The 24,946-nt window shown below is 38.8% G+C and overlaps 1 protein-coding gene across 2 annotated transcripts in view; it reads left to right on the forward strand.

Annotated features, from left to right (window-relative positions):
• Positions 1-4,237: 4,237 nt before the first annotated feature.
• Positions 4,238-24,946, forward strand: part of npr3 (natriuretic peptide receptor 3) — a 32,591-nt gene continuing 11,882 nt past the window's right edge. For both annotated transcript variants that reach the window (XM_039650125.2, XM_039650126.2), the window contains exons 1-3: positions 4,238-5,228; positions 14,174-14,296; positions 14,731-14,906. In XM_039650125.2, the coding sequence (XP_039506059.2) occupies positions 4,559-5,228; positions 14,174-14,296; positions 14,731-14,906 (969 nt within the window). In that variant the 5' untranslated portion in view covers positions 4,238-4,558. The remainder of the gene's footprint in view (positions 5,229-14,173; positions 14,297-14,730; positions 14,907-24,946) is intronic.

The raw sequence follows: 24,946 nt of genomic DNA on the forward strand, positions 1-24,946 counted from the left end.
GAAAGTGAAGTTGTGAGGAATAGACTTATTGTGTTTCCAATGGCATCCGCTGTAAAAAGCTGAATAAAGCGGCGATTACTTACAATTTTCCACAGCTTACATTGTCGGGAGTTTTTTGTCAACTATTTCTTGGAAAGATATTTTTCCAGTGTTTCATGAACAGAACAATCCGAAAACACATTAAATAACAGTACAGCCCATTGTAGAGATGCAAGTCTATCCCTCACAGCCTCGCTTTCATTCTCATTAACAATCAAAGATGGCGCTGCCGTGAATAAGGCATATAGAATTACAAATATAACTTTAAAAGTGCATCAACACAGCAATCAATAACAACATAAAATGTAAGGACAAGGATAAATTATTAAATTCATTACGCTCCCATCTTAGCGACCGTCAGAGCCAGCTGATAAGTTACACTTTTGCCAAATCATGTGGGAAGGACGGCAAAAATATCTTTCTGATCGACAAATGCCTTGATTGCAGTTCTCTGTTTGTCTATTAAAATGAATGCGCTGTCGATTTATTTCACAACAGACGCGACAGCGGAATCTGTACATCTCAATTCTCCAGCTGCAGTCATCTCTCCAGGGAAACCAGTTAAGCGCCCATGATAACGTGATGATAACGTCCGTGCAGATCACCTGTCCATCATCATAAATCCCGCCCTGGCAATTTGATTGGCCCGAACGTTTCTTGTCTGATCATAATTACTCCTAAATGGATCGAGTCCAGACCGAACTTCCCGACCAAAAAATGTTGTGGTCGGAGTTCGGGCTGGCATCCAGGCTAGATTCTTGCCATACTTCCGTTGCCAATATGCGCGCCTACATAGCCACGTCATCATTGTGTACAAACAGTAAAAGGGTCTATTGGAATCCAGAGGAAGCATATGCAGCGACTGACTTCTTCCACAACCAGGCACTGCACAATATTCTGTATTGCTCGGTAGCTCGATCCGGTTTGTCGTCACAAGGTAGGGATCTATGTTATTTAGCTATGCGTGAATGCACGAATTGGTGGGCGAGGCTAAACTGACCGCGTTGATCTTCTTCTTTTGCGGGGGTGGTGTTTTGTCCTCTTTGTCGTCATAGTTCCCCACTTTGAAAAACAAGTCGTTTGCTGAGCCTGGTGTCAATAAAAGCTTTTATTGGACTAACAAGGACGTTTTCAGTTCTGAAACTTACAGGATATTCTTATAATATGATGACCTCTTAGATGTCAAAAGCTCAAGGAAAATTTGATTTCTCATTTCATCACTCTTTTAAGTGGGAGTCCTTCGTCCATGCCAGTCTCACGACTCACTTATGCAGGCCACTCGAAGACAGCCGAGAGGTGGCGTGTTTAGACTGGTACCCCCATTTCATCGTCATTTAGATGTAACTTGAACTGACTACGAAAGGGAATGTCTCGGTTATGTAACCCTCGTTCCCTGAGCAGGGAACGGAGACGTTCCGTCCACCTGCCACTTCCGCTGTTCCACTAGAACTCAGTCTTGGCTCCTCAGCAGGGAAACATGTCTGCATTCTGCCAGCGTTCTTCCTTATATGGGGTTGGGCAGAGGTACACTATGCAAATTCCATAGACCCATGGCATTTCTTTGCCATTGGCTCGTTTTTTAACACTCGAAGGTGATTGGCTTCTAAGCGAAACCCCCATTTCGTCATCATTTCGACATAACATCTCCGTTCCCTACTCAGGGAACGAGGTGTTACATACGTAACCGAGATGTTTCTTTGGATGCCTTTGAGCGAAACAGCCAGTAGGTGTCTCAAAAACACATCTTTAGTTATCATCTTGATTATGGATTTGTAGTTATGACTTTACATTTTCTTTAGACGTTTTAAATGTTTTGTTTTTTTCTTTGATAGTGTCATAATGAACTTTCTGAGTGTTTGCTTTCAAATTAACTAATGGTGAGAGTCAAAGTAAATTATTTTTTTACGTTGAAATACTTTTCAATAATGTTTTATTTATTCAGGTTCTTTTTGTCTAAAATAAAGTAGCCTAGCAGTTGAAGACTTTCAACGTTCAATAAGATGCTTTATATAGAAAGCAAGTCACTAACAAGTTTTTACACCACTGCAAATTAAGGAAGCAAATGAAGTTTGCTGTTGCCACATGGTTCAAAAACATTAACAAATTAAAAGGAAGTGTGAGAAAAACAGCAACCTATCCACTCAAAGTTTACAGTTACCTCTAGAAAGCGAGGAATGAGGTGGCACTTCATGCATGACATACGTTGGCTGTTGGAAACCATGACTTTGCTGGCCTTGAGCTGGACACATTAATCTAGCATAATCAGGATTAATGCAGAACACAGTCCTTTTACTCGCACTGACAGATGGCTTCAATTACGTGAGCACTTTAATACATTTAAGAGAGTCATAAACTCACCGATTAGATTATCAAAACTCAAAACAAGCATGGGTCTTTTCCAAGAATTACAGAAAAATTAATACATTTTCTTAGGGACAAAAGAGATAAAAATAAGACTTTAGAATGACAACCTGACTTGCACAAGCAGCATGTCATTGCAAAAATATAGAACAAACATAAAAGTTTTAATGGCTATGGAGCATTTTTGGAACAATTTTGTGATTCAGTAACCATAGCAATCCCATGGGAGAACTACACCCAGGACCACAGAATAAAAGACACTCTCAGCATATTGCATCTCAGGAAACGGAGTCTTATTTATGTAAGAGTACTAGGTCTGCCAAGACTGTCGTTGTACTTTGGCCATTAGCTAATTACAGGGACGTACTTCACTGCAGTTCTCTGAATGGATCTTTTAGTTGCTCTTATCTTTATATCCATTTGGTCTATTCAGCCAAAATGTAATACCTATGGGGGCAATCATAGGAGCTGGGATTCAGAACAGTCTCGTTGACTGAAGCCACAGACTTAGCGCACAATTTAGCAGTGACGTGAATAAGAATTATTTCATCTGGATAGTTTGGCTGAGTCATGTTTAAGCTGCCGCTAAATCTGTCCTACTATAAGGCCTTCTTATTCTGAAATACGTTTGCTCTTTCTCTGAGTACTGTATTACCATTACATTTATACTTTTGTTGCATTACACCAAGTATTAAACAAATAAGGTTATACAGAGAAATATTATACATAGTATAATATAAGTATACATTATGCTATATATAGCCTGATATTTCATTCCTAACCCATCCATTTTCAAAAACCTGCGTATTATTTAGTTAAATTTGTGATGTGTTGCTCTAATTCTACCACTAGATGTCACTATAATAGTGCTTAACCAGTCCAGACATAGAGGCTATCAAAAATCTGACATGTCATATAAAACATGAGATAAGAATATTATTGATTGAGGATTTAATGTTTATTTAATGACTTAATGATTTAAATTCTTTAAATTAGTTTGTAAATCTCTTTTGGTCAGAAGTTTGCTGACTACCGCTTCAGCTCAGACATGTTGCATCCTTAATGAAGTATGATTTTGGATTTATGTCATTGCACTATAATACAACAGTAATTACTAGATTACTTTATGCAGGCTACCGCAATAAGCACTTGATTGATTATAACTGGTGCACACTGCTACTGTTAGAGTTCTAACTGGGACTAAAAAGGGGAGTCCATCAATTATTATTAAAACTTATTCCCCTGCTTCACAGACCAGGTATAAGCCTAATAAAATGCCGTATTGAAGAGTTTTAACTGAAAACAACTTGCACTGACATATCTTTATATATAATATAAATGTATAATATATATATATATATATATATATATATATATATATATATATATATATATATATATATTTATATAAATGTATATTATATATATATATAAGAGTTCAGATGCAATTGCCTCTAAATGCCATTTGAAATTTTCTTCTTTAATGATGATTTTTATCAAACTTGTATATTTAAGTTCAGTAATTTCACTTAAATAACAATTAATAGCTGATTATCATTGCCATTTAAGTGAAATCACTGAAAATTATGAAATCACATAAAAATTATCATTCTAGAAGAAAATTTCAAATGGCACTTAGAGGCTTTTGCGTCTGAACTCATATATAGGCCTATAAAGAAATTGTAATGTACGAACACTGCATACCTTGATCATTTAATCCAGACGGAAGTTGTGGGCTGTCATGAATTGCGGCACTGTAGCTTTAAGACGGAGAGGGCGGGCTGCACAGCGATGACGCAGGAATAATAATGAAGGGATGCTTGAAAATTCCTGCTAGACTGCAGCATGTGTGGTGACCAGCCGAGCCGCACACTTCACACATCCTAACAAGAGTAATTACACAGGCAAGCGGAGAGTTAGACAGAGACTCCAAGAAGACTCCAAACAGGGGAAGAAAGAGGGGCTCTGGAAAGACTTGCAGAAGAGACATAACTCACTTATAAACAGAGAGAGTGGGACTTTGCCATACTTAAGTTCAATTAAGGATAGATCTTAATTTATATAGCAATCTACTTGGCAAAAAAAAAAAACTTAAAAAGCGTAGGCTCTTTGCAAAAAAAAAAAAAAAAAAAAAGTTATTCGTTCATTGGTGTCAAAGATGTCATGTTTAATATCACTATGTCTGTCCATTTGGGTAGTACTCATGATGCTTGGCAGGACAAGTGCACTGAATGACAACATCGACGTGATGGTCGTGTTGCCTCGCAACAACACATACTTGTTCTCTACCCAGAGAGTCTCTCCTGCTATTGAGTACGCGAGAAAAACCCTCGAGAGATCAGAAATGTTTGCAGGCTTGAAATTCAATGTGCGCTATGAGAACTCCGGGTGCGGGGAGGAGGCTCTCTTCGCGCTCGTGGACAAGCAGAGAGAAGAGCGTCCCGACTTGGTCCTCGGTCCGGTGTGCGACTACGCCGCCGCGCCGGTGACGAGAGTTGCAGGCCACTGGAACATCCCGGTGATCTCAGCAGGTGCTCTGGCTACCGGCTTCAGGGAGAAAAGCAGGGAGTTCTCGCATCTCACACGAATCGCACCAAATTACCTGAAAATGGCTGAGACGTTTCAGGCGATATCCAACAAGTTCACTTGGAGAACGGTACATTTGATTTACGAAGATGATAAAGAGGAGAGAAACTGTTACTTTACGATGGAGGGTGTTTTTACAGTGCTTTCAGAGTACAACATTGTCACAGATCTCGCTGTGTTGAACTCGGACGAGGAGAGAGTAGACACCGACGGGATCATCACGTCCATCTACGGGAGCGAAGGTACTCGTTCACTTCTAACTAAATGCTGTACGCAAGCCGTCTTAACATTTATTCCTCAAGAATAATGAATATCTAGCCTACACTTTTTCATTAGCTACAAGTATTTTTTTTTTTTTATCTTAACGCTTACTGATACTAGTAGTATTTATTTAATTAGTCACTAGCCTACTTACTCATTATGCAATAACCATGTAACAAGTTGCACGTTTTTGGCATTGAATTGCATGAGGTTCTGAAATTAAGTGATAGTGTTCACTTCAGACTATGTAGCCTATTACAATTGGTGCTCCTACCTATTTCTCTTTTATTCATTAAGTGCTAGTTTTGTTTTCTTCTATAGCCTACCAATAGTGTACTCCGCCTTTAAAAGTACTACTGATTGATAGTTTTAAGGAATAAAATGGCTTGCCATAGATGCCAAAAGTGTCTTACATACATTTGTTAAAAGTACAATCCCCTGGAGAAGTTTCTTGCTAGAAGTGGGATGGGTGGCAACTTGTTTTGAGCCTGACACTTTTTAATTACTCTAAACAGGTGAAGGTCTCAGAAGAGACTTGCAGCAGAGACAACTTTCAATCACTAGACTAGATCTTAACTATCAGACTACTCCACTAGTGGTATAATCCACATTGATACTAAATAGCCTAGAAAAGACTGCATATTTCCAAATAAAGGAATTTCAGTATGATGTAAATGGGAGACATTTCAGATTTGGTGACATTAAAGGGGTTCTTAAATGGTTTGTACTGCAGAGGTACGAAACGTAACTTAGAAAATGTTTAGATACCATGGATAATATTAGCTTGAAAAAAATTATGAAAATTCTGTGCAGCCATTTTTTTTTTTTCACCAGTGGCTGTTCTCTGCAGTAAGTTGTGACTCACTTCTATTCACAGGTCAAAAGGGTGAATTTGCAAAGTATCGAGCTTGGTCAACACATTTCCATATGATATTAAGTCTCTTTTAGTTTAAACTGGAACATAGTTTTTCCGAAAGTGTTGTATAATACCAAATGATAATACATCAACAGCAATCTCAAACTGGAGCACGTCACAACAGACCAGTATAGAACATATAGAATAATATAGAAACATATACAAACGTGTCAAATGCAGATATTTTCCTAACTAGGGCTGTTTTGATCCATTCCTGATCTCCTCAAGCTCCCCATCTATAAAGATAGGTAAGAGGTCAGTTGCGGTCCATAAGAAAGCCTGTGGAAAAAATGATCAGAATTTTGACAGGCGGTCAACACTGAGCAAGAGCTCTAGGAATTTTGGGGAGCAATTGTAGGCTTTAGCACTCCCCTAGACATCCTCAAGCATTTTTTTAACAGCTTTTCTCATGGCGGGTAACGTCATGCGCTGTCTGCCTGACTGTTTCTCAATAACCAGAGAGGATACACCCTCCCTAGAGCTCACTCTGCTACTATTCGTGTTGGATACATTGTGGCACTAAAAGACATGCCTGCTGTGAATACTATGAACTGCATGCAGTTATCCTTCTTTCAAACATCCTATCCGTCTGCCCCAATTCTGAGGCGTTTCACAGAAAGTCTGACTGTGCACCTCCTTACTGATCCTGTTTCATAAACAGTGCATTTCTCACATTCCTAGCAAGGATGTTGTCGATTTTAGAAAATATACACATATACGTCCTCAATACAAGGGCCCTGTCTCACTTTCTTTCCCAAGACAGTCCTGTGCGTTGAAATGAACATCTTACATTTCTTAAACTAATATTGCATATTGCGCGAACGCTTGTATTTAAAGGAATGTTCCACCAATTCCGAAAATGTCAGTATGGAATGACTGAAACGGGGTAAGAGGTTAATGCTGTCTTGGGGCTGTTTTGACACTAACAAGGACAGGGTAACAGCTCTTGAGGCCTTTTATAATTCTTTCCTTTTTCTACCAGTTCACTGCAGTGCAGAGGTCCTCAACATGTTGCAATCCCTCACAGCAGCTATGGAATGCTCCACGTATAATGACATATACTTGCTTTGATCTGTCCATCACAGGCCATGCAGAGATTTCAATGTGGAATCTCAGTGATGGGATGCATTTTTCAGGCCACCACCCAAATACTCAGGGCAAAATTTGACATCTGTTTCAAGTATCTCCTGAAGGATAAAATTGAACTGCACAAAATATAGTCGCAGAATGCACTCCAAGGTGTCGTTTCTCTGCAAAAGTACGAGTATTTTATGAGAAATGCTGCCATTTTGTACATTAAATTTACCTTAAACAAGCAGCATGGCAGGATATGGATATATAAAGATATATAAATATTTTCCAGAATAAAATGTACCAGAATTGGTCTGTTTCAAGAAGGGAACATCACATCATTTTTTTTTAAAATGTATTTATATAGTTGGCTATAACCCTTTAAGCATAAACGTTTGTGTTTATATTACCATCAATTTCTGAGCCACTGTATAATTTAGCATATATTTGAATGCTAAATGATGCAGCCTGTTCCATGAGGTTGATTGCTGGCATTGAAATTAGTATTCCAGGCATGGTAGATGCTTCATTGTTTGCTCATGAAAGGCTGCAGTGGTGTAAGTACTGTAGTAGCAAGTACTGATACAGCAAAGATGACAAATATGCTTAAATGGATCTGGGTGTCAAAATAATAAATTACATTATGAGTTTGTACATATTTTAACTACTTGTCACTACTGATGGCTTGCTTTTCTTTTCCTTTTTGTTAAATATCATTTTAACTTCAAAATGCAGACTGCAACTGTGTGCAGACAAAATGCAGACTTCAGTGGTCAGTGACACAAGCATGTAAGCAAGTTGATTTATGTGGCACAGCATTCATCAGTATCTACTCTTTCACACAGTTTCTCATAATAACAATCTAGTACATGTTGCCAAAATTTTTGTTTGTTTGCCTGCAGTCATCTTTAAAGGGCGTCATTGGGATATTATCCAGCGCCAGTGACGCCTGATTTGATTCATTGGCCATTGCAATGCCCTTGTTTTTGTTGCTGTCAGTCTTCGATATGCAGTTTTGAACCTGTTGCACGAGGTTGTGGTGTGTCTGTTGGCACAGCTGAGGCAAATGTAATAAAATACAGATAACTTTAATCACATACGGCCCAGCCTGCACATGAGCGCTGATTAAAAAATAAAAATAAAAAAAAATAGCACCTGTGGTGCTAAACTGTGGAGTGGGAGTGTTTTGTGCTCAATATCAGGTACAAATCGGGTATAATTGAAAGATTGTGTCAACATTGGTAACAATTCTTATGTCATGACTTGTTAAGTCATGACATAAGAAATACAGTTTTCGGGTCCAAGTCTCTACTGGTTTCAGCTAAGCTTTTAAAAACACTAGGTGTACAATACAGTCTCTGGGCTCACAGTGTCCTGAACACCAATATTTTAATGATTCATAAAGATGAATCGCTGGCCATATGAGATTTCGGTATGGAGATTAAGGTTAGGATTATGATTTTTTTTTTTTGGTGCTATCACAGCACACCATGAGTTTATATTAGCACATTTTGCGGTTTGCTCTTGGGATCTGATAGAGTGTTTGGACACAGAAACGACACCTAGCTGTTGAATGTCTAGACTCTAACATATAAAAGATGTAGTAGATGTAATCCCTATTATAAATAACGTATCCCTAGTTAAAATAAAAAAATACTGTATTGTATTTGAAATATATTCACTTTTTTCAATAGTGCATTGCAAATATACTAACATTTATCTTTAAATATATTTAAAGTATTTTAGCATCATACTTTTACCTATTTTCACAATACAACTTTTAAGACACTTTGAAGTACCATATATTTTAGAAAAATATTCTTGAAGTGAAAATTCAGTTTGTTTTTTAAAAGTGTCAATATTTGCACTTTATTAAAATATATTTTAGGCATATTTTAACTATGTGCTGGAAATTATCATTATAACAATGCATCGAAAGTATACTTTCTAAATACATTATAGTATACAACAATAGCATTTTTTACAAAGTATAGCTAAGTATTATTTGTTATTAAAGATTTAGTTCACCCAAAAATGAAAATAATGTCATTAATGACTCACCTTCATGTCGTCCCAAACCCGTAAGACTGTCTTCACATTCACAGCCTGACACACCGGATTACACGTCAGCAGCATCTTACGTCATCAGCGTCACAGAAGCGGATTGACAACAGAACCGGAAGAGAATACAATGTTTAATAAAGTCGTAGTTTTTAATGACATAATTTTCATTTTTGAGGGAACTAACCCCTTCATGTACATTTGTTATTGAAGACAAAGAGCAATTTGTAGGAATAAGCCAAAAGTATTACTGAGCATATATTTTTTACTCACCTCACTTCCTGTCCTATCCTTAATGAAAGGCCAAAATGGCAAAAATAAAACAATATATCAGGGATGTGATTTTTCCGGATTAATCCGGAATTCCGGATTTTCCGACCTGAAAATGTGACCTACGTGAATCATGCAGATCTGTAAAAAAAAAAAAAAAAGAGGGGGACGGGTGTCGGCAGCCGGAGTGAAAAGGGGAGAATATGAGGACATAACCCATAACTGGCTGACGTGCGTACAGAAAGTTCCTTTCAAAGTATCAACAAGGACGTATTTGCGTTCAGCCAGAGAATGTCTGATTGGTTCAGCTTGTTCACCTGCTCAATTTCGTATCTCAGTCGCTCTCGCGCTGGTATCGTTGTCAGTTGACAAGAACATCATCACAGTTAGGTCACCAGGGCTGGGCGATGATCCTTGCTCCAAGCAAGCTGCTGACTGCTTTTGTAGAAATATGTATATCGTGCATTCAGTCAGTTGCAGTCCTGACACCTCCGTCTCAACAGCATTAGTGTACAACGCGACAAATACTCGCAATATTAACACAGAGGAACGGCTACATCAGTTCAGCGAGTTCACAAAAGTTAATTTGCATGTGCTTTAAAAGCCTTGCCGGTTAAACATGTCATTCACTGCTGATACGCTGTTCTGAGCGCGAACACCCGAAGCGCTAGCCTGGCTGCGCCCGCCTACGCACTTCCGCTCAATTTCATTTTCCTTATGTACGAGAGTCTGGTAGAACCAGGCTACCGACGCGCACATGATGAACTAAAAGCTTGTCTAACAGCGCCTGGTTGCTGGACTAAGTTATCTTTCGAGTATTATTTCGCTAATACTCTCAAATACACACAAGGTTTACATAAGAACATTTGGTTATGTCTAAACTCAATGCAAACCGAGAAAATTGCGAGAAATCTGCTTGTCAAATGCTCCGTGTATATTAGACATGTCGCGTACAGGTCTTAAAGTGACAGTAGCCCTAAAAATAAAAATGCAGCCGCTTGTTCTTAAAGGGATAGTTGACCCCAAAATAAAAATTCTGTCATTATTTATTCACTGTAATGTTGTTCCAAACCTGTATTAATTTATTTCTTGTGCTGAACAAAAAACAAGATATTTTGAAGAATGTGGGTAACCAGACAGTTGCTGGTCCCCATTGACTTCCATAGGGAAAAATTTACTATGGAAATCACTGGGGTACATCAACTGTTTGTTTACCCACATTCTTCCAAATAACTTAAACAGAAGAAAGAAACTTATTCAGGTTTAAAACAACTTGAGAGAGTAAATGATGACAATTAAAATTTTTGGGAGAACTATCTATTTAATGTTAACTAAACAACAAAACACAGAGGAAATCACTCACTGCTCTTGACTGAGAACTAGTAGCTTTGATAATAATCAATGTACCGGGAAGGCGTCCAGGAGACATCTGGAACAGCAAACTGATCTCATGAAATGGCATATGACACGCCAATTCGTATTTCCATTTTTGGCGTGTTATCAACACGCATAATCAGTTTTCAGCGTGTTTATGAACGCCGTTGACTTAACGTTACATTACTGTATATATAAATATATGACCTACCTCAACCCCGTCCCTAAACCTACCCGTCGCTGGGGTTAATAGCATTTATGAGTCTTCCCCTACATCCTAGGAAAAAAATATCACTCCCCAGATGTAGATCTACATTTTGCTTCGTTTCGCTCGGACATTTAACGGCGTGTACACACACGCATACATGCGGATATCTCAAAATGCATATAGAGAACATGCCATTTGACTTGAAAGTGGCGTGTATGTTTATGCAAAAGTCATGATGTCATGTTGGGAACAGATACCTGAGCCACCTCAGCTGACCCCTCTCGATGTGGAGGAGCAGCCGCTCTACACTGAGCTCTTACCCTATTTTTAAGGGATCGTCCAGCCACCCTGCGGAGAAAGCTCAATTCGGCCGCCTGTATCCGGGATGTTCTCCTTTCGTGAACAAAATCCCAAGATCCCACCCTTTTCCGACTGAGAACCACGGCCTCGGATTTTGAGGTGCTGATTTTCATCTCAGCCGCTTCACACTCGGTTGCAAATCGTCCCAGTGCACGCTGAAGGTCCTGGTCTGAAGGGGCCAACACGACAACATCATCCACAAAGAGCAGAGACGAAATCGTGTGGTCCCCAAACCTGACACCCTCCGGCCCCTGGCTTAGGCTAGAAATTATGTCCATAAAAATTATTAACAGACAAAGGGCAAATTACCAATGACAAAGGGCAACCCTGCCGGAATCCAACATGCACCGGGAAGAAGTCTGACTTACTGCCAGCAATGCAAACCAAGCTCCTGCTTCGGTCTTACAGGGACCGGACAGCCCTTAGCAAATGACCCTGGACCCCATACTCCCGGAGCACCCTCCACAGGCCACTGTGAGGGACACGACATTCATCGAATGCCTTTTCCAGATCCACAAAGCACATGTGCGATGCTGCAGAGACGTGTCAGCCAAGACAGCCCCACAACATCCAGAGACTTGAGGTACTCTGGGCGGATCTCATCCACCCCCGGTGCCTTGACACCGATGAGTTTCTTGACTACTTCTGTGACTTCAGTTAGGGCGATGGACGAGTCCACCTCTGAGCCCTCAGCCTCTGCTTCCTCAATGGAAGACATGATGGCGGGATTGAGAGATCCTCAAAGTATTCCTTCCACCTTACAATGACTAAAGTACACTTTAATATCACTATTCAAGCATAATTAGTCCATACACAGGCATAAAAGTAATACCACTTTAATATCTCTAATGAAGCATAATTAGCCCCTACACAGGTATATACTTAAAGTACACTTGAAGTTGTTCCAATTTAGCACACAAAATTACAATAATAAAAAAAGTATATTTTAATTACAACTAAAATATACTTTTACAAAATTGGTTGTTTCAAAATAGCACACTTCTAGTTAACTAATCATTAACACACTTGAAGTATACTAAATTTGTCTGGCTGCAAGTATTCTTATATAGATAATTATATATATAAATGAACATATATTTTGTCAGATCTCCTCACCGATGCTAAATGTCAGAAGATAACATTTCAATGAGGATGAAATCCGGTGTTTTGACAGTGAATGACTCGAGCACAGAAGCACAAACTGGCTGAGTGATCCACAGGAAGGGAATTTACTAAGCCAGACATATGTCATTTTAGCCCTGCTGATTTTGTATTATGTGCCATGCTGCCAAAGTTGGACAGAGGGGCGAGACAGTAAACCCTTATACTATGTTGCGATATAGCATAAGTTTGGAAAGCGATATTATTTCCATGTGCATGTTCACTCCATGCGTCTATATAGACCCCCAGGTGCATTAAATGTGGCACAACCAACGGTAAGTGTGCCATGTGTTGCCCCTTTGCATTCCTCAGCTCATTTGTAACTAGTGTCAGTGGGAAAAATCCAGATTTTTGAAATATTGCTGGCTGGAGCTGTACCCCATGGAATCGCTGGAAAGCCAACACAGGGCCTGTAGTGTGCTGTGCGCTCTGTAATTAAAGGGTGCTATAGTGCAGGAATACTGAGGTGAAGTTTGTCCCACTCAGCTGAGGATATTTCAAGCAGCGCATTACACTGACTGAGCTGTAGGGAAAGTTCCAATCCTCTGAATCTTCCTTTTTATGGGACACTTTGCGAATATTATTATTATTATTTTTTTTTAAACTCTGTTTGCTTGCTTGCTTGTTTGTTTATTTATTTTTGACCTCCTTGCTTCATGGGAATATATTTCATACCCGAGGAGGCTGTGTTTCTGTAAGACCAGGTCAAAAATAAGCTATTCTATGATACTTAAAGGCTTGTGCTTACATAATTGAATCAATTTCACATGTTCTTGTAAACCTGGCAAGTAGCAAAAAGGTCATAATTCATCTTAAATGAACAACACTGAATGTGTTCTCGGGATCACGACGATAATACAGTACATATCGGATTCATGGTCTGTAAAACTCTTATGAGGACACAGTGCTTTATTTTCTCGGCCATAAATAAAAATGGTAAAAGAAAATAATGATTCCAGTTCTGGTGCATACAGTATTATCATATTAACAACCAGTCAGTAACTGATTTAGGTCTCACAAGCCTTAACATTGTATCAGTTTTTGGAGTTGTAAATGACAATATCAATGACTTGTGGTTCAGTATGTGAGTCAGATTCATTGAGAAACAGCTCCAACTGAGTCATAAATTGTGATTCATTAAAAAGAACCAGTCTTTTGCTCTGGAATCGGACTTCATCTGTCGTGCTCTGTTTTATAATTAGCAAAAAGAACATGCTCAGAAGAGTCGTTTGTTGTGAATGTTTCATGCTGAATTAGGCAGGGAACACTTTTAGAGTGTTTTTGGTCTGTGTACCGTCGTTATCATTGGAAGACGTGTGAGAACCGAACGCCATAAAAATCATTGTCGCGTTACTTTATTTTGTTTATTATTTTCTTAATAAACTCCCCAACCTAGACATAAATCCCTTTTGACATTACTGTACACACATTACCCAGGTGTCGATGGTAGCTTAAAGTTGTTGTTTTGAATGGCAAATAACACTCTGTTCCTTTTTGTTTTGCAGCGGTGATCATGTGTGCCAAGGCGGACAAAATACGAGAACTCATGCTGGCATTTCATAGACGAAAATTAACCAGCGACAGCCACATCTTCTTCAACATTGAGCTCTTCAACTCCTCTTCCTATGGTAAAGCTGTATTCATGGTTGTTGTGCACTGATTACAGAGCTTATCTCTATTCCCAAGATGAGCCAAAGTCAGACAAGATGGTCATATGACCCTGGCCTGTAGCACATTGAAGCTATCTGCAGGTCTTCTGCTTCACAGAGATTACATTCAATAGATATTTAGCTCAACACAAAAGCGCCTGGATATTGTCTGGTGTGCAGGTCCAGGATGTTCTATCGATGTTCCTGTTTATATCTAAAAAGCCCCATTGTTGCAGAAAAGGTAACCGGGTGTGCATTTTACCCATTGTCAATGAGGTTTTATCAGTAGACGCAGGCAAAACCTGCTTGTATAATGCCCTTATCCCAAGAGACATACTTTTCTATAGCAAATCTTGCAAAATGTTCATGTGAACATGAATTTATTACAATAAAAGCACAACATTATTTCACAGGGGATGGATCCTGGAGGAGAGGAGACAAATTTGACAATGAGGCCAAGGCTGCCTATAGCTTTCTCAACACTGTAACATTGCTTAGGTCCACTAAGCCAGAGTTTGAAGACTTCTCCATGGAAATGAAAAAGTCACTGCAGCAGTCGGGCATCCCTGTTTGTGAAGACTGCAGTGCTGTACGTGAGTCTTTGAAACAAAAATAATGTTATAATTATATTGAATATTTTCGTGTTCAAAAGCCAAATATAAGATCTAAAGATCTTTGTTTCTTTTTTATCTGTTCATATTGGATATTTTATTCATGTTTTTATTGTAACTTTTTATTGTTACCTATATTTAATTTATATATGCTGAATCTTCTTGGCTATTTTACAACACACCATCTTTTGTTAACAATATACAGGCAAACGAGTCAGTAATTTTTCTCTTTTCTGCAATTCCATCCATTTTGTGGCCTGCAATATTCAGAGAGCTGCTGATTATTTTATTCAAACAGTTCAAAGTCAGAATACAGTGCATTCACACTCTAACTGCTTTTGAATGAGTGACATGGCATCCATATAGGCACCATATTTTGGTCTGGCTCTTTGTCCCCATCATGTCAGCTTCCTTTGAAAAGCCATCAGAGTCTTCTAAGAAAGACAGTAGAAACTGTCTTTTTGAAATAAGGTTAAGTGGCAAGGACAGGTTAATAACCTCAGTGGGGGCCCTGACACTTCTGACTGGCTCAATTGCTGTATCAACTGGAGCCAAAAAAGATTTGAGCTAGACCTTTGTGGGGGACCACAAAAAATGACCTTTTAGAAATGTATTCAGACAAAGCCCATTCTCGTTCCAAATATGAATGTCAAGACTTCAGTGTGCCAAGCACAATTATTTCACTGTATGAGTACACTTCCCAGAGAAGCCTTACCTGACAGAAGCACAGGCTAATGTGATGTTTCACAAACTTGGCCCTTTGCTTGTAGCTACTGCTTGTATCTGCTCAGTTTTTATATTTCTGACATGCTGAATTAATGAGCTGGATGAAGAATGCTCACTTTATTCATTAAGGAAGGTGATACATTTTTTGGAATTGGCTTACAGTGAGTGGTGTTCTTATGAGCATCTGCACAGATTTAAGCAATTCATACTAGCTGCCAGGAAATGCAGCCATACTCATTTGCAAAAGAGCCCCCCATATGCATAACGTAAATCTTCTGGACAAGTGACAGTTTCCACTGTTAACATTCTAGAAGCTCGCCTGTATAACCCATCTACAAAGTAAGACCTTTAAAAGATTTGTGAAACAATATATGTACATATATTTCAGCACTTTTTTGTGAAATATATATAAAACAGCACTTTTTAAATATATATATAGATCCAAAGGTGGTGTCAATCATATGTTCTTAGTGACTAAAATTACTTAGTCTGTGAAAAATGCAAAGTATTTTATGCTCTGATGACCAGTAGGTGGGTGTGTTGGATTACCACAGTCATTAGGAACATGTTTTATGTGTTCAGTATAATGTATTTTATGTTTTATGTGTTTGATTGGATTTCTCCAAAGTTTCTTCCATGTTTTCCCCTTGCAAAATACTTTCAGAAGAAAAGGTTTTAAAATGATCTTAAAAACAGACAACATTCTTCAGAAGCATTAACTTTTTCTAGTTGAGAAACTCTTCAAAAGAAGGAAACTGTGAATTTGGTCAGACTGACATGTATTTGATCTTGCTTAGTAATATTTGTCATCTGTTGGCCCTCAGGTTTATCTGTTACTTATTTTCTTCTAATTTCGGCTCGCCCGTTGTTGTGCGTCACTGCAGATTATCAAGTTCCAGCATGACAAAACCATTGAGGCTCAACAAATCCCTTGAAATTCTTTTTGCACAGATTTAGCATTTATAAAATACCTATCTTCTCTGGTGTGTATAATCCAACCTCAGCTTCTTAAATCAGGTGATTTGTGTTAAAGTTGAGCAATTTAAGGTCAAATTCCAGTAATGAGGTTTTAATGCTTGGCAACTGACTCTAAGATGTATATTCACATTTGCACTTGAGTAGAACTGCCTCAGGATCAGTGAAGCAACTAGGCACATTCATTAGTGATGATCCAACTCAATACACGACTGCATATGAATTTAAGGTCACCCATGATTGCTTCTTTCCTTTCCTTCTTAACAACCCTGCTGACCATTAAGGGTCCCTAAAACCACATCACAGGATCTGAACACACTGTGGCCGATTGGTTAAACTGAGACAAACAAAGGAAGACTTATTATAAGCAGGTTGGATATTTTATGGTTTCAGACTTACCTTTCGGTTCGACCTAGAGCCCAACAGCATAGTGGGCATGAAGGCCTTAAATGCTTTAACCCCGTTAATTGCTGCTTGCAGCTATATTTTATATTGTTTCTGGATTTTCTTCCTTCAGTATAATAAGAGAACTAAACACATTTTGCTGCCTCACCTGTTGCTTTAAGCAGTGAATTATATTTTAATTGTGGTACATGGATAAAGAATAAGATATTTATATTTCTGTGAAGGTTTTCACAACAGGTCATCACAGAATCTATACGACTCAGTCCTTGCAATTGGACTCTGATTCTTATCATTTGAAGAGGTTTCACCAATTTTATGAAAGTCTTCATCATTTAAGGTTTCAAGTGGTCTTCAATCAATGAGAAAAAGTTATTCTGCAACGAATGAATTCTAAATGACTACAAACTCGTCACATCATAGATGATGTCTGAACAGTTGATTGTCTTTCATTCTCTCATTGCATTCCATTATTAAGAAATAAAAATATAAAAAATAAGTAAAATCAAATATTACATATAGATATAAATAATGGAAAGAATTAATACGTTTAACAGATTATTTGCGGAAATTATTAAATCAAGCAAACTAAAATTAAATTAATATCATAATAAACTTTACCACTGGCCTTTTATATATATGCCAATTTTTATGTAGATCGGACCATAGGTGGCACTGTAACTGTTAAAAAGCTTTGAAAACCATATATTTCTTATACTATGGTAAATCGCCTGTATTACGAGTAACGTCTATATATTGTGTGCACAACATATATATACAGTGAGGAAAATAAGTATTTGATCACCCTGCTATTTTTCAAGTTCTCCCACTTAGAAATCATGGAGGGGTACTGTAAGGTGCATGTCCACTATGAGAGATAATCTAAAATATATATATATATATATATTTTTTTTACTATTTATTTGTATGATACAGCTGCAAATAAGTACTTGAACACCTGAGAAAAACAGTGTTAATATTTGGTACAGTAGCCTTTGTTTGCAGTTACAGAGGTCAACTGTTTCCTGTAGTTTTTCACCAGGTTTGCACACACTGCAGGAGGGATTTTGGCACACTCCTCCACACAGATCTTCTCTAGATCAGTCAGGTTTCTGTGCTGTCACTTAGAAACATGGAGTTTGAGCTCCCTCCAAAGATTCTCTATTGGGTTTAGGTCTGGAGACTGGCTAGGCCACGCCAGAACCTTGATATGCTTCTTACAGAGCCACTGCTTGGTTATCCTGGCTGTGTGTTTTGGGTCATTGTTGGAAAGACCCAGCCTCGACCCATCTTCAATGCTCTAACTGAGGGAACGGGGTTGTTCCCCAAAATCTCGCAATATACATGGCCCCGGTCATCCTCTCTATAATACAGTGCAGTCGCCCTGTCCCATGTGCAGAAAAACACCCCCAAAGCATGATGCTACCACCCCCATGCTTCACAGTAGGGATGGTGTTCTTGGGATGGTACTCATCATTCTTCTTCCTCCAAACACGGTTAGTGGAATTATGACCAAAAAGTTCTATTTTGGTCTCATCTGACCACATGACTTTCTCCCATGACTCCTCTGGATCATCCAAAGGGTCATTGGCAAACTTAAGACGGACTTTGACATTGTGCTGGTTTAAAAGCAGGGGAACCTTCCGTACCATGCATGATTTCAAACGACGACGTCTTTAGTGTATTTCCAACAGTAACCTTGGAAACGGTGTCCCAGCTCTTTTCAGGTCATTGACCAGCTCCTCCCGTGTAGTTCTAGGATGATTTCTCACCTTTCTTAGGATCATTGAGACCCTACGAGGTAAGATCTTGCATGGAGCCCCAGTCCGAGGGAGATTGACAGTCATGTTTAACTTCTTCCATTTTCTAATGATTGCTCCAACAGTGGACCTTTTTTCACCAAGCTCCTTGGCAATTTCCCCATAGCCTTTCCAGCCTTGTGGAGGTGTACAATTTTGTCTCTAGTGTCTTTGGACAGCTCTTTGGTCTTGGCCATGTTAGTAGTTGGATTCTTACTGGTTGTATGGGGTGGACAGGTGTCTTTATGCAGCTAACGACCTCAAACAGGGGCATCTAATTTAGGATAATAAATGGAGTGGAGGTGGACATTTTAAAGGCAGACTAACAGGTCTTTGAGGGTCAGAATTCCAGCTGATAGACAGGTGTTTATTTGTTACTTATTTGCAGCTGTATCATACAAATAAATAGTTAATTATATGTTGTGATGTCTGGATTTTTTAGGGCCCAAGCCCTGAAAGGGCGAAGGCCCTATTGTTTTCCTAAGGATTATTTTTCTTTACTATTATTATTATAATTATTATTATTTTACTACCTTTTGGGCACTTTTGGGGCCCTTAACGTGCTCGAAAACTCTTGAAACTTTGCACACGGGTCAGAACCAGCGGCCATCAGAGCCGGGCTGAAGCTGGTACCCGGGCGTGGCAGGGCGGCTCGTCAGCGCCCCCTGGAACGGGGTCCGAACACTTGGTCCATAACTCAAACACGCTTGTATGTAATAATATGAAACTCGGTACACATGTTGATCTCATCGTTTCATCTATACCTCGCGCTCTTACTTTTTACCCCAGCCCAACAGGAAGTCGGCTATTGAGGTTTGTTTGTAAAACGATCGCAATGGAATGTCAAATACTCCTCCTAGAGCTTTGATCCAAATTCGACGAAACTCGGTCAGCATGAAGTCAAGACATTGAGGATGAAAGTTTGCGAGGGGATTTTTTATATCTCGAACGGTTTGTCCGTGGCGGGGAAACGAAATCATGGCGAGAAACGTGAAACAGGAAGTGTGTTATAACTTCAGCATACATTAACTGATCTTGATGAAACTTCAGCAGTGTGTTCGCTGTAAGAGGACGATCACATGGATGTGACTATTGTGAGTCAAAGTTATAGCGCCACCAACTGGCAGCAGGAAGTGTGTCACTTTCAAAATGCTTAGATATCACCCTTTTATTTTTACCCGATTTGCTTCAAACTTCATATGTATAATGGAAACATACGGCAGATGAAGACCTGTGAATGGATTCTTGATATCTTTGAAACTGTTGCCGTGGCGACGCATCAAACTTTACCCTTCTTTTAGGATGCTTTTAGGATGCTTTTGAGACCCTTAGCATGCTTCAAATTGCATGAAACTCGACAGACACATCACATTTATTAGCCAGTAGACATGTGCAAAGTTGCAGAAACGGGCGTGGTGAGGGCTCAGTAGCGCCACCTTTTGACAAAAGTGGGGTGGTTAGTTTTAACTAGAGTTACAAAAATTGGTATGTATATTGTACTCCTCGAGCCGGACAACTTTCTAATTGACACTTATTAGCTAGGACCCACGGAAAGTCAGATATTTTTGTTTGAATATGGCCACTCTGAGCCTACATGTGTCTTTGGCTGGCTGGCTGGCTGGCTGTCTGTGTGTGTGTGCAGGGGGAGGGGGCTTAACCATTTCACTGCTGTGTGTATGACCTGCATAAAGAAAATACATTTCTCAAGCCTGGTATTTTTTAAATAAGTTTTTATTTTTATTTTTTATAAGTAAAGGCATATAACTAGTTTAATTGTAGTGAATTGACAATAGTTTTATATAATTAGTTTATTAATCAGATTAACTTGGTCAATAAACTTGGTCTGAAAATTTGGTCCATAAATCAAACACACTTGCATGTAATAATATGAAACTTGGTACACATATAGATCTCATCGTTTCATATATAGCCTACTTCACACTCTTACTTTTTACCCCAGCCCAACAGGAAGACGGCTATTTAGGGTTGTGTTTAAAACACATGCAATGGAATTTAAATTATTGCTCCTAGAGCACTGAACCAAATTCGACGAAACTCGATCAGCGTGAAGTCAAGACATTAAGGATGAAAAAGTGCCACGGGATTTTTGATATCTCGAACGGTTTGGCCGTGGCGAGGAAACGAAATTATGGCGAGAAACATGAAACAGGATGTCTGTTATAACTTCAGCATACATTAACTGATCTTGATGAAACTTCAGCAGTGTTTTCGCTGTAAGAGACCGATCACATGGATGTGACTATTGTGAGTCAAAGTTATAGCGCCACCAACTGGCAGCAGGAAGTGTGTCACTTTCAAAATGCTTTGAAATCACTCTCTTATTTTTAACCGATTTGCTTCAAACTTCATCTGTATAATGTAAATACACGGCAGATGTAGACCTGTGAATGAATTTTTGATATCTTTGATACTGTTGCCGTGGCAACGAAACAAACTTTAACATTCTTTTTTGATGCTTTTGGGACTCTTAGCATGCTTGAAATTGCTTGAAACTCAACAGATACATCACATTTATTAGCCAGTAGACATGTGCAACTATGGCAAAAGATTAAAGTAATGTCAAAAAAGTAAACACTAAAAGCCTCATATCTTCTAAAAATGTAATTATACATCATTTGTTTCTAAATTAAATTATACAAATATTATAACGTCCCCAATTTTTCCTTTTTTTCATTTAAGAATTATGTTTACGTTCAAAAACAGCCAGAATTGTTGTAAAATTCAGAAAAAAATAATAATCTGAGTCATACGTAGTGCTATACTGCCCTCTTGTGTTCAATATCAGGTAGGCCTATTGTGTATATTCCCACCGGTTAATCAACGTGTGACTCTGCTGGGACTTGGGAGCTTTTAAATCGCTTACTTAAAACCGAAAGTCAAAATACGGATGTCCGCACAAGACATTAATGGTGTGGAGTAGAGCGAGCATTTTAAATAAATTCCTATTAAGTAGGATTGAACTAAACAGAAAGAATGTTCACTCTGTTCTGCTGGTTCCTCGCTGGTGGATCATATGATTACTTTGTCATAATCTATGACAAAAATGCTATTATAAACTATATTAATAATAGATAATACACATTGCTCTTATTTTTAAAAAATACATTCATGAAAAACAAGATAACAAAAATCATAAAAAGATAAAGCCATGGCTGCTATAAATGTTTGAAATGCATAGGACAGATGTTTAATGACGCAGCAACATATAATTGAAAGGCAATTAATAATCTGTCATTACGTCACTGCATTATGATATTACGGCTCTAATACGGTGCAGCACAAAGCACTTATGTGCATCCCGAGCGGAGAATGATGTGCTTGAAGCCACATGAAGTTACAGCGCATTGAGTCCGTATTGAAAAGTTCAAAGCACAAAGGAAATACATATTTATGAACAGTGTATTATACATTATCTATCTATGCAATAGTTTATTGAGCCTTTTCTTTTAAAGGTTTTAAATTTCAGTTACTGTGTGCGTGAAGAACAATTATAGTGCTCTGACTCTAGTGTTGTGATCTAACCGACAGCGTCTGACACCCGGTAGAAAGTAACACGATTAAGTTACAGCAATAAAGTCCAGCAAGAAAAAGTTTCTTCATTCGAAAATATAGACCTTTAGACCTTTATCTTAAAGACCCAGTATAATAGGATTAACATTGAATCATCTTGAAGATCGTTTCATCATTGACTGTAACCGAATGCGACGTGCTGTTTGAATGCTGAATGGAGAATGACTGACAGGCGCAGAGAGGGAAAAGTTTACGTGTTCTTGAATTTAATGACTTAAATATTAATTTCTATATCACATAATAGCTTCAGAACACTTATAATACAGTACACAAAAACTTTATGGTACTTTAGAAAGTTTTTGTGCCTTTGTGCCTTACATAGAATAGTATATGCACAATATGAATCAGCCTCGTCAAAGATGGCAGTGTCAGAGCCGATACCGATCCTGAGTATCTAATCGGCGCACTTCTTTTCAACAGTCAAATTGAAATTGAAATTGCTTGAAACTCAACAGATACATCACATTTATTAGCCAGTAGACGTGCAAAGTTTCAGAAACGGGCATGGTGCAAGGACTAAATAGAGCCACCTTTTGACAAAAGTGGGGTTGTTAGTTTTATCTACAGTTACAAAAATCGGTATATACATTGTACTCCTCAAGCCGGACAACTTTCTATTACATAGTCATTAGCTCGGACCAAGAGGAAGTCAGATATTTTGGTTTGAATATGGTGAGCCTCTCTCTGAGCCTACGTCCCTGTATGGCAAGCCCTTTTAACATTTAAAAGCTAAGTTTGCCTATCCGGAATTAACATTGTAGATATCAACAACGTCTTTCTGTCTAGTCGTAATTACATTTTGGATAGTTTGTATTATCATTTAAGATATCTGTAACATAATTTTGACTAGTCGAAATGACAGAGTATGGCAAGCCGTTTTAACATTTAATCTTGAAAGGGCCAAAGCCTTCGGCACCGCCACCCGGGTGCCTTTAGGTAACTAAAGGAACCGGGGTTGCGGTGCCACCGGCTTGGGCCCGCCATCGCTGCTCGCAGCTATATTTATTATAATAATTATTATTTTACTACCTTTTGGGCACTTTTGGGGCCCTTAACGTGCTCGAAAACTCTTGAAACTTTGCACACGGGTCAGAACCCGCGGCCATCAGAGCCGGGCTGAAGATGGTACCCGGGCGTGGCAGGGCAGCTCGTCAGCGCCCCCTGGAACGGGGTCTGAACACTTGGTCCATAACTCAAACACGCTTGTATGTAATAATATGAAACTCGGTACACACGTTGATCTCATCGTTTCATCTATACCTCGCGCTCTTACTTTTTACCCCAGCCCAACAGGAATTTGGCTATTGAGGTTTGTTTGTAAAACGCTCGCAATGGAATGTCAAATACTCCTCCTAGAGCTTTGATCCACATTCGACGAAACTCGGTCAGCGTGAAGTCAAGACATTGAGGATGAAAGTTTGCGAGGGGATTTTTTATATCTCGAACGGTTTGTCCGTGGCGAGGAAACGAAATCATGGCGAGAAACGTGAAACAGGAAGTGTGTTATAACTTCAGCATACATTAACTGATCTTGATGAAACTTCAGCAGTGTGTTCGCTGTAAGAGGACGATCACATGGATGTGACTATTGTGAGTCAAAGTTATAGCGCCACCAACTGGCAGCAGGAAGTGTGTCACTTTCAAAATGCTTAGATATCACCCTTTTATTTTTACCCGATTTGCTTCAAACTTCATATGTATAATGTAAACATACGGCAGATGTAGACCTGTGAATGGATTCTTGATATCTTTGAAACTGTTGCCGTGGCGACGCATCAAACTTTACCCTTCTTTTAGGATGCTTTTAGGATGCTTTTGAGACCCTTAGCATGCTTCAAATTGCATGAAACTCGACAGACACATCACATTTATTAGCCAGTAGACATGTGCAAAGTTGCAGAAACGGGCGTGGTGAGGGCTCAGTAGCGCCACCTTTTGACAAAAGTGGGGTGGTTAGTTTTAACTAGAGTTACAAAAATTGGTATGTATATTGTACTCCTCGAGCCGGACAACTTTCTAATTGACACTTATTAGCTAGGACCCACAGAAACTCAGATATTTTTGTTTGAATATGGCCACTCTGAGCCTTTGGCTGGCTGGCTGGCTGTCTGTGTGTGTGTGTGTGTGTGTGTGTGTGTGCAGGGGGAGGGGGCTTAACCATTTCACTGCTGTGTGTATGACCTGCATAAAGAAAATACATTTCTCAAGCCTGGTATTTTTTAAATAAGTTTTTATTTTTATTTTTTATAAGTAAAGGCATATAACTAGTTTAATTGTAGTGAATTGACAATAGTTTTATATAATTAGTTTATTAATCAGATTAACTTGGTCAATAAACTTGGTCTGAAAATTTGGTCCATAAATCAAACACACTTGCATGTAATAATATGAAACTTGGTACACATATAGATCTCATCGTTTCATATATACTTCACACTCTTACTTTTTACCCCAGCCCAACAGGAAGTTGGCTATTTAGGGTTGTGTTTAAAACACATGCAATGTAATTTAAATTATTGCTCCTA

This window comes from Pimephales promelas, chromosome 4 (assembly GCF_988280905.1).
Source record: "Pimephales promelas chromosome 4, fPimPro1.hap1.1, whole genome shotgun sequence".
NCBI lineage: Eukaryota > Metazoa > Chordata > Actinopteri > Cypriniformes > Leuciscidae > Pimephales > Pimephales promelas.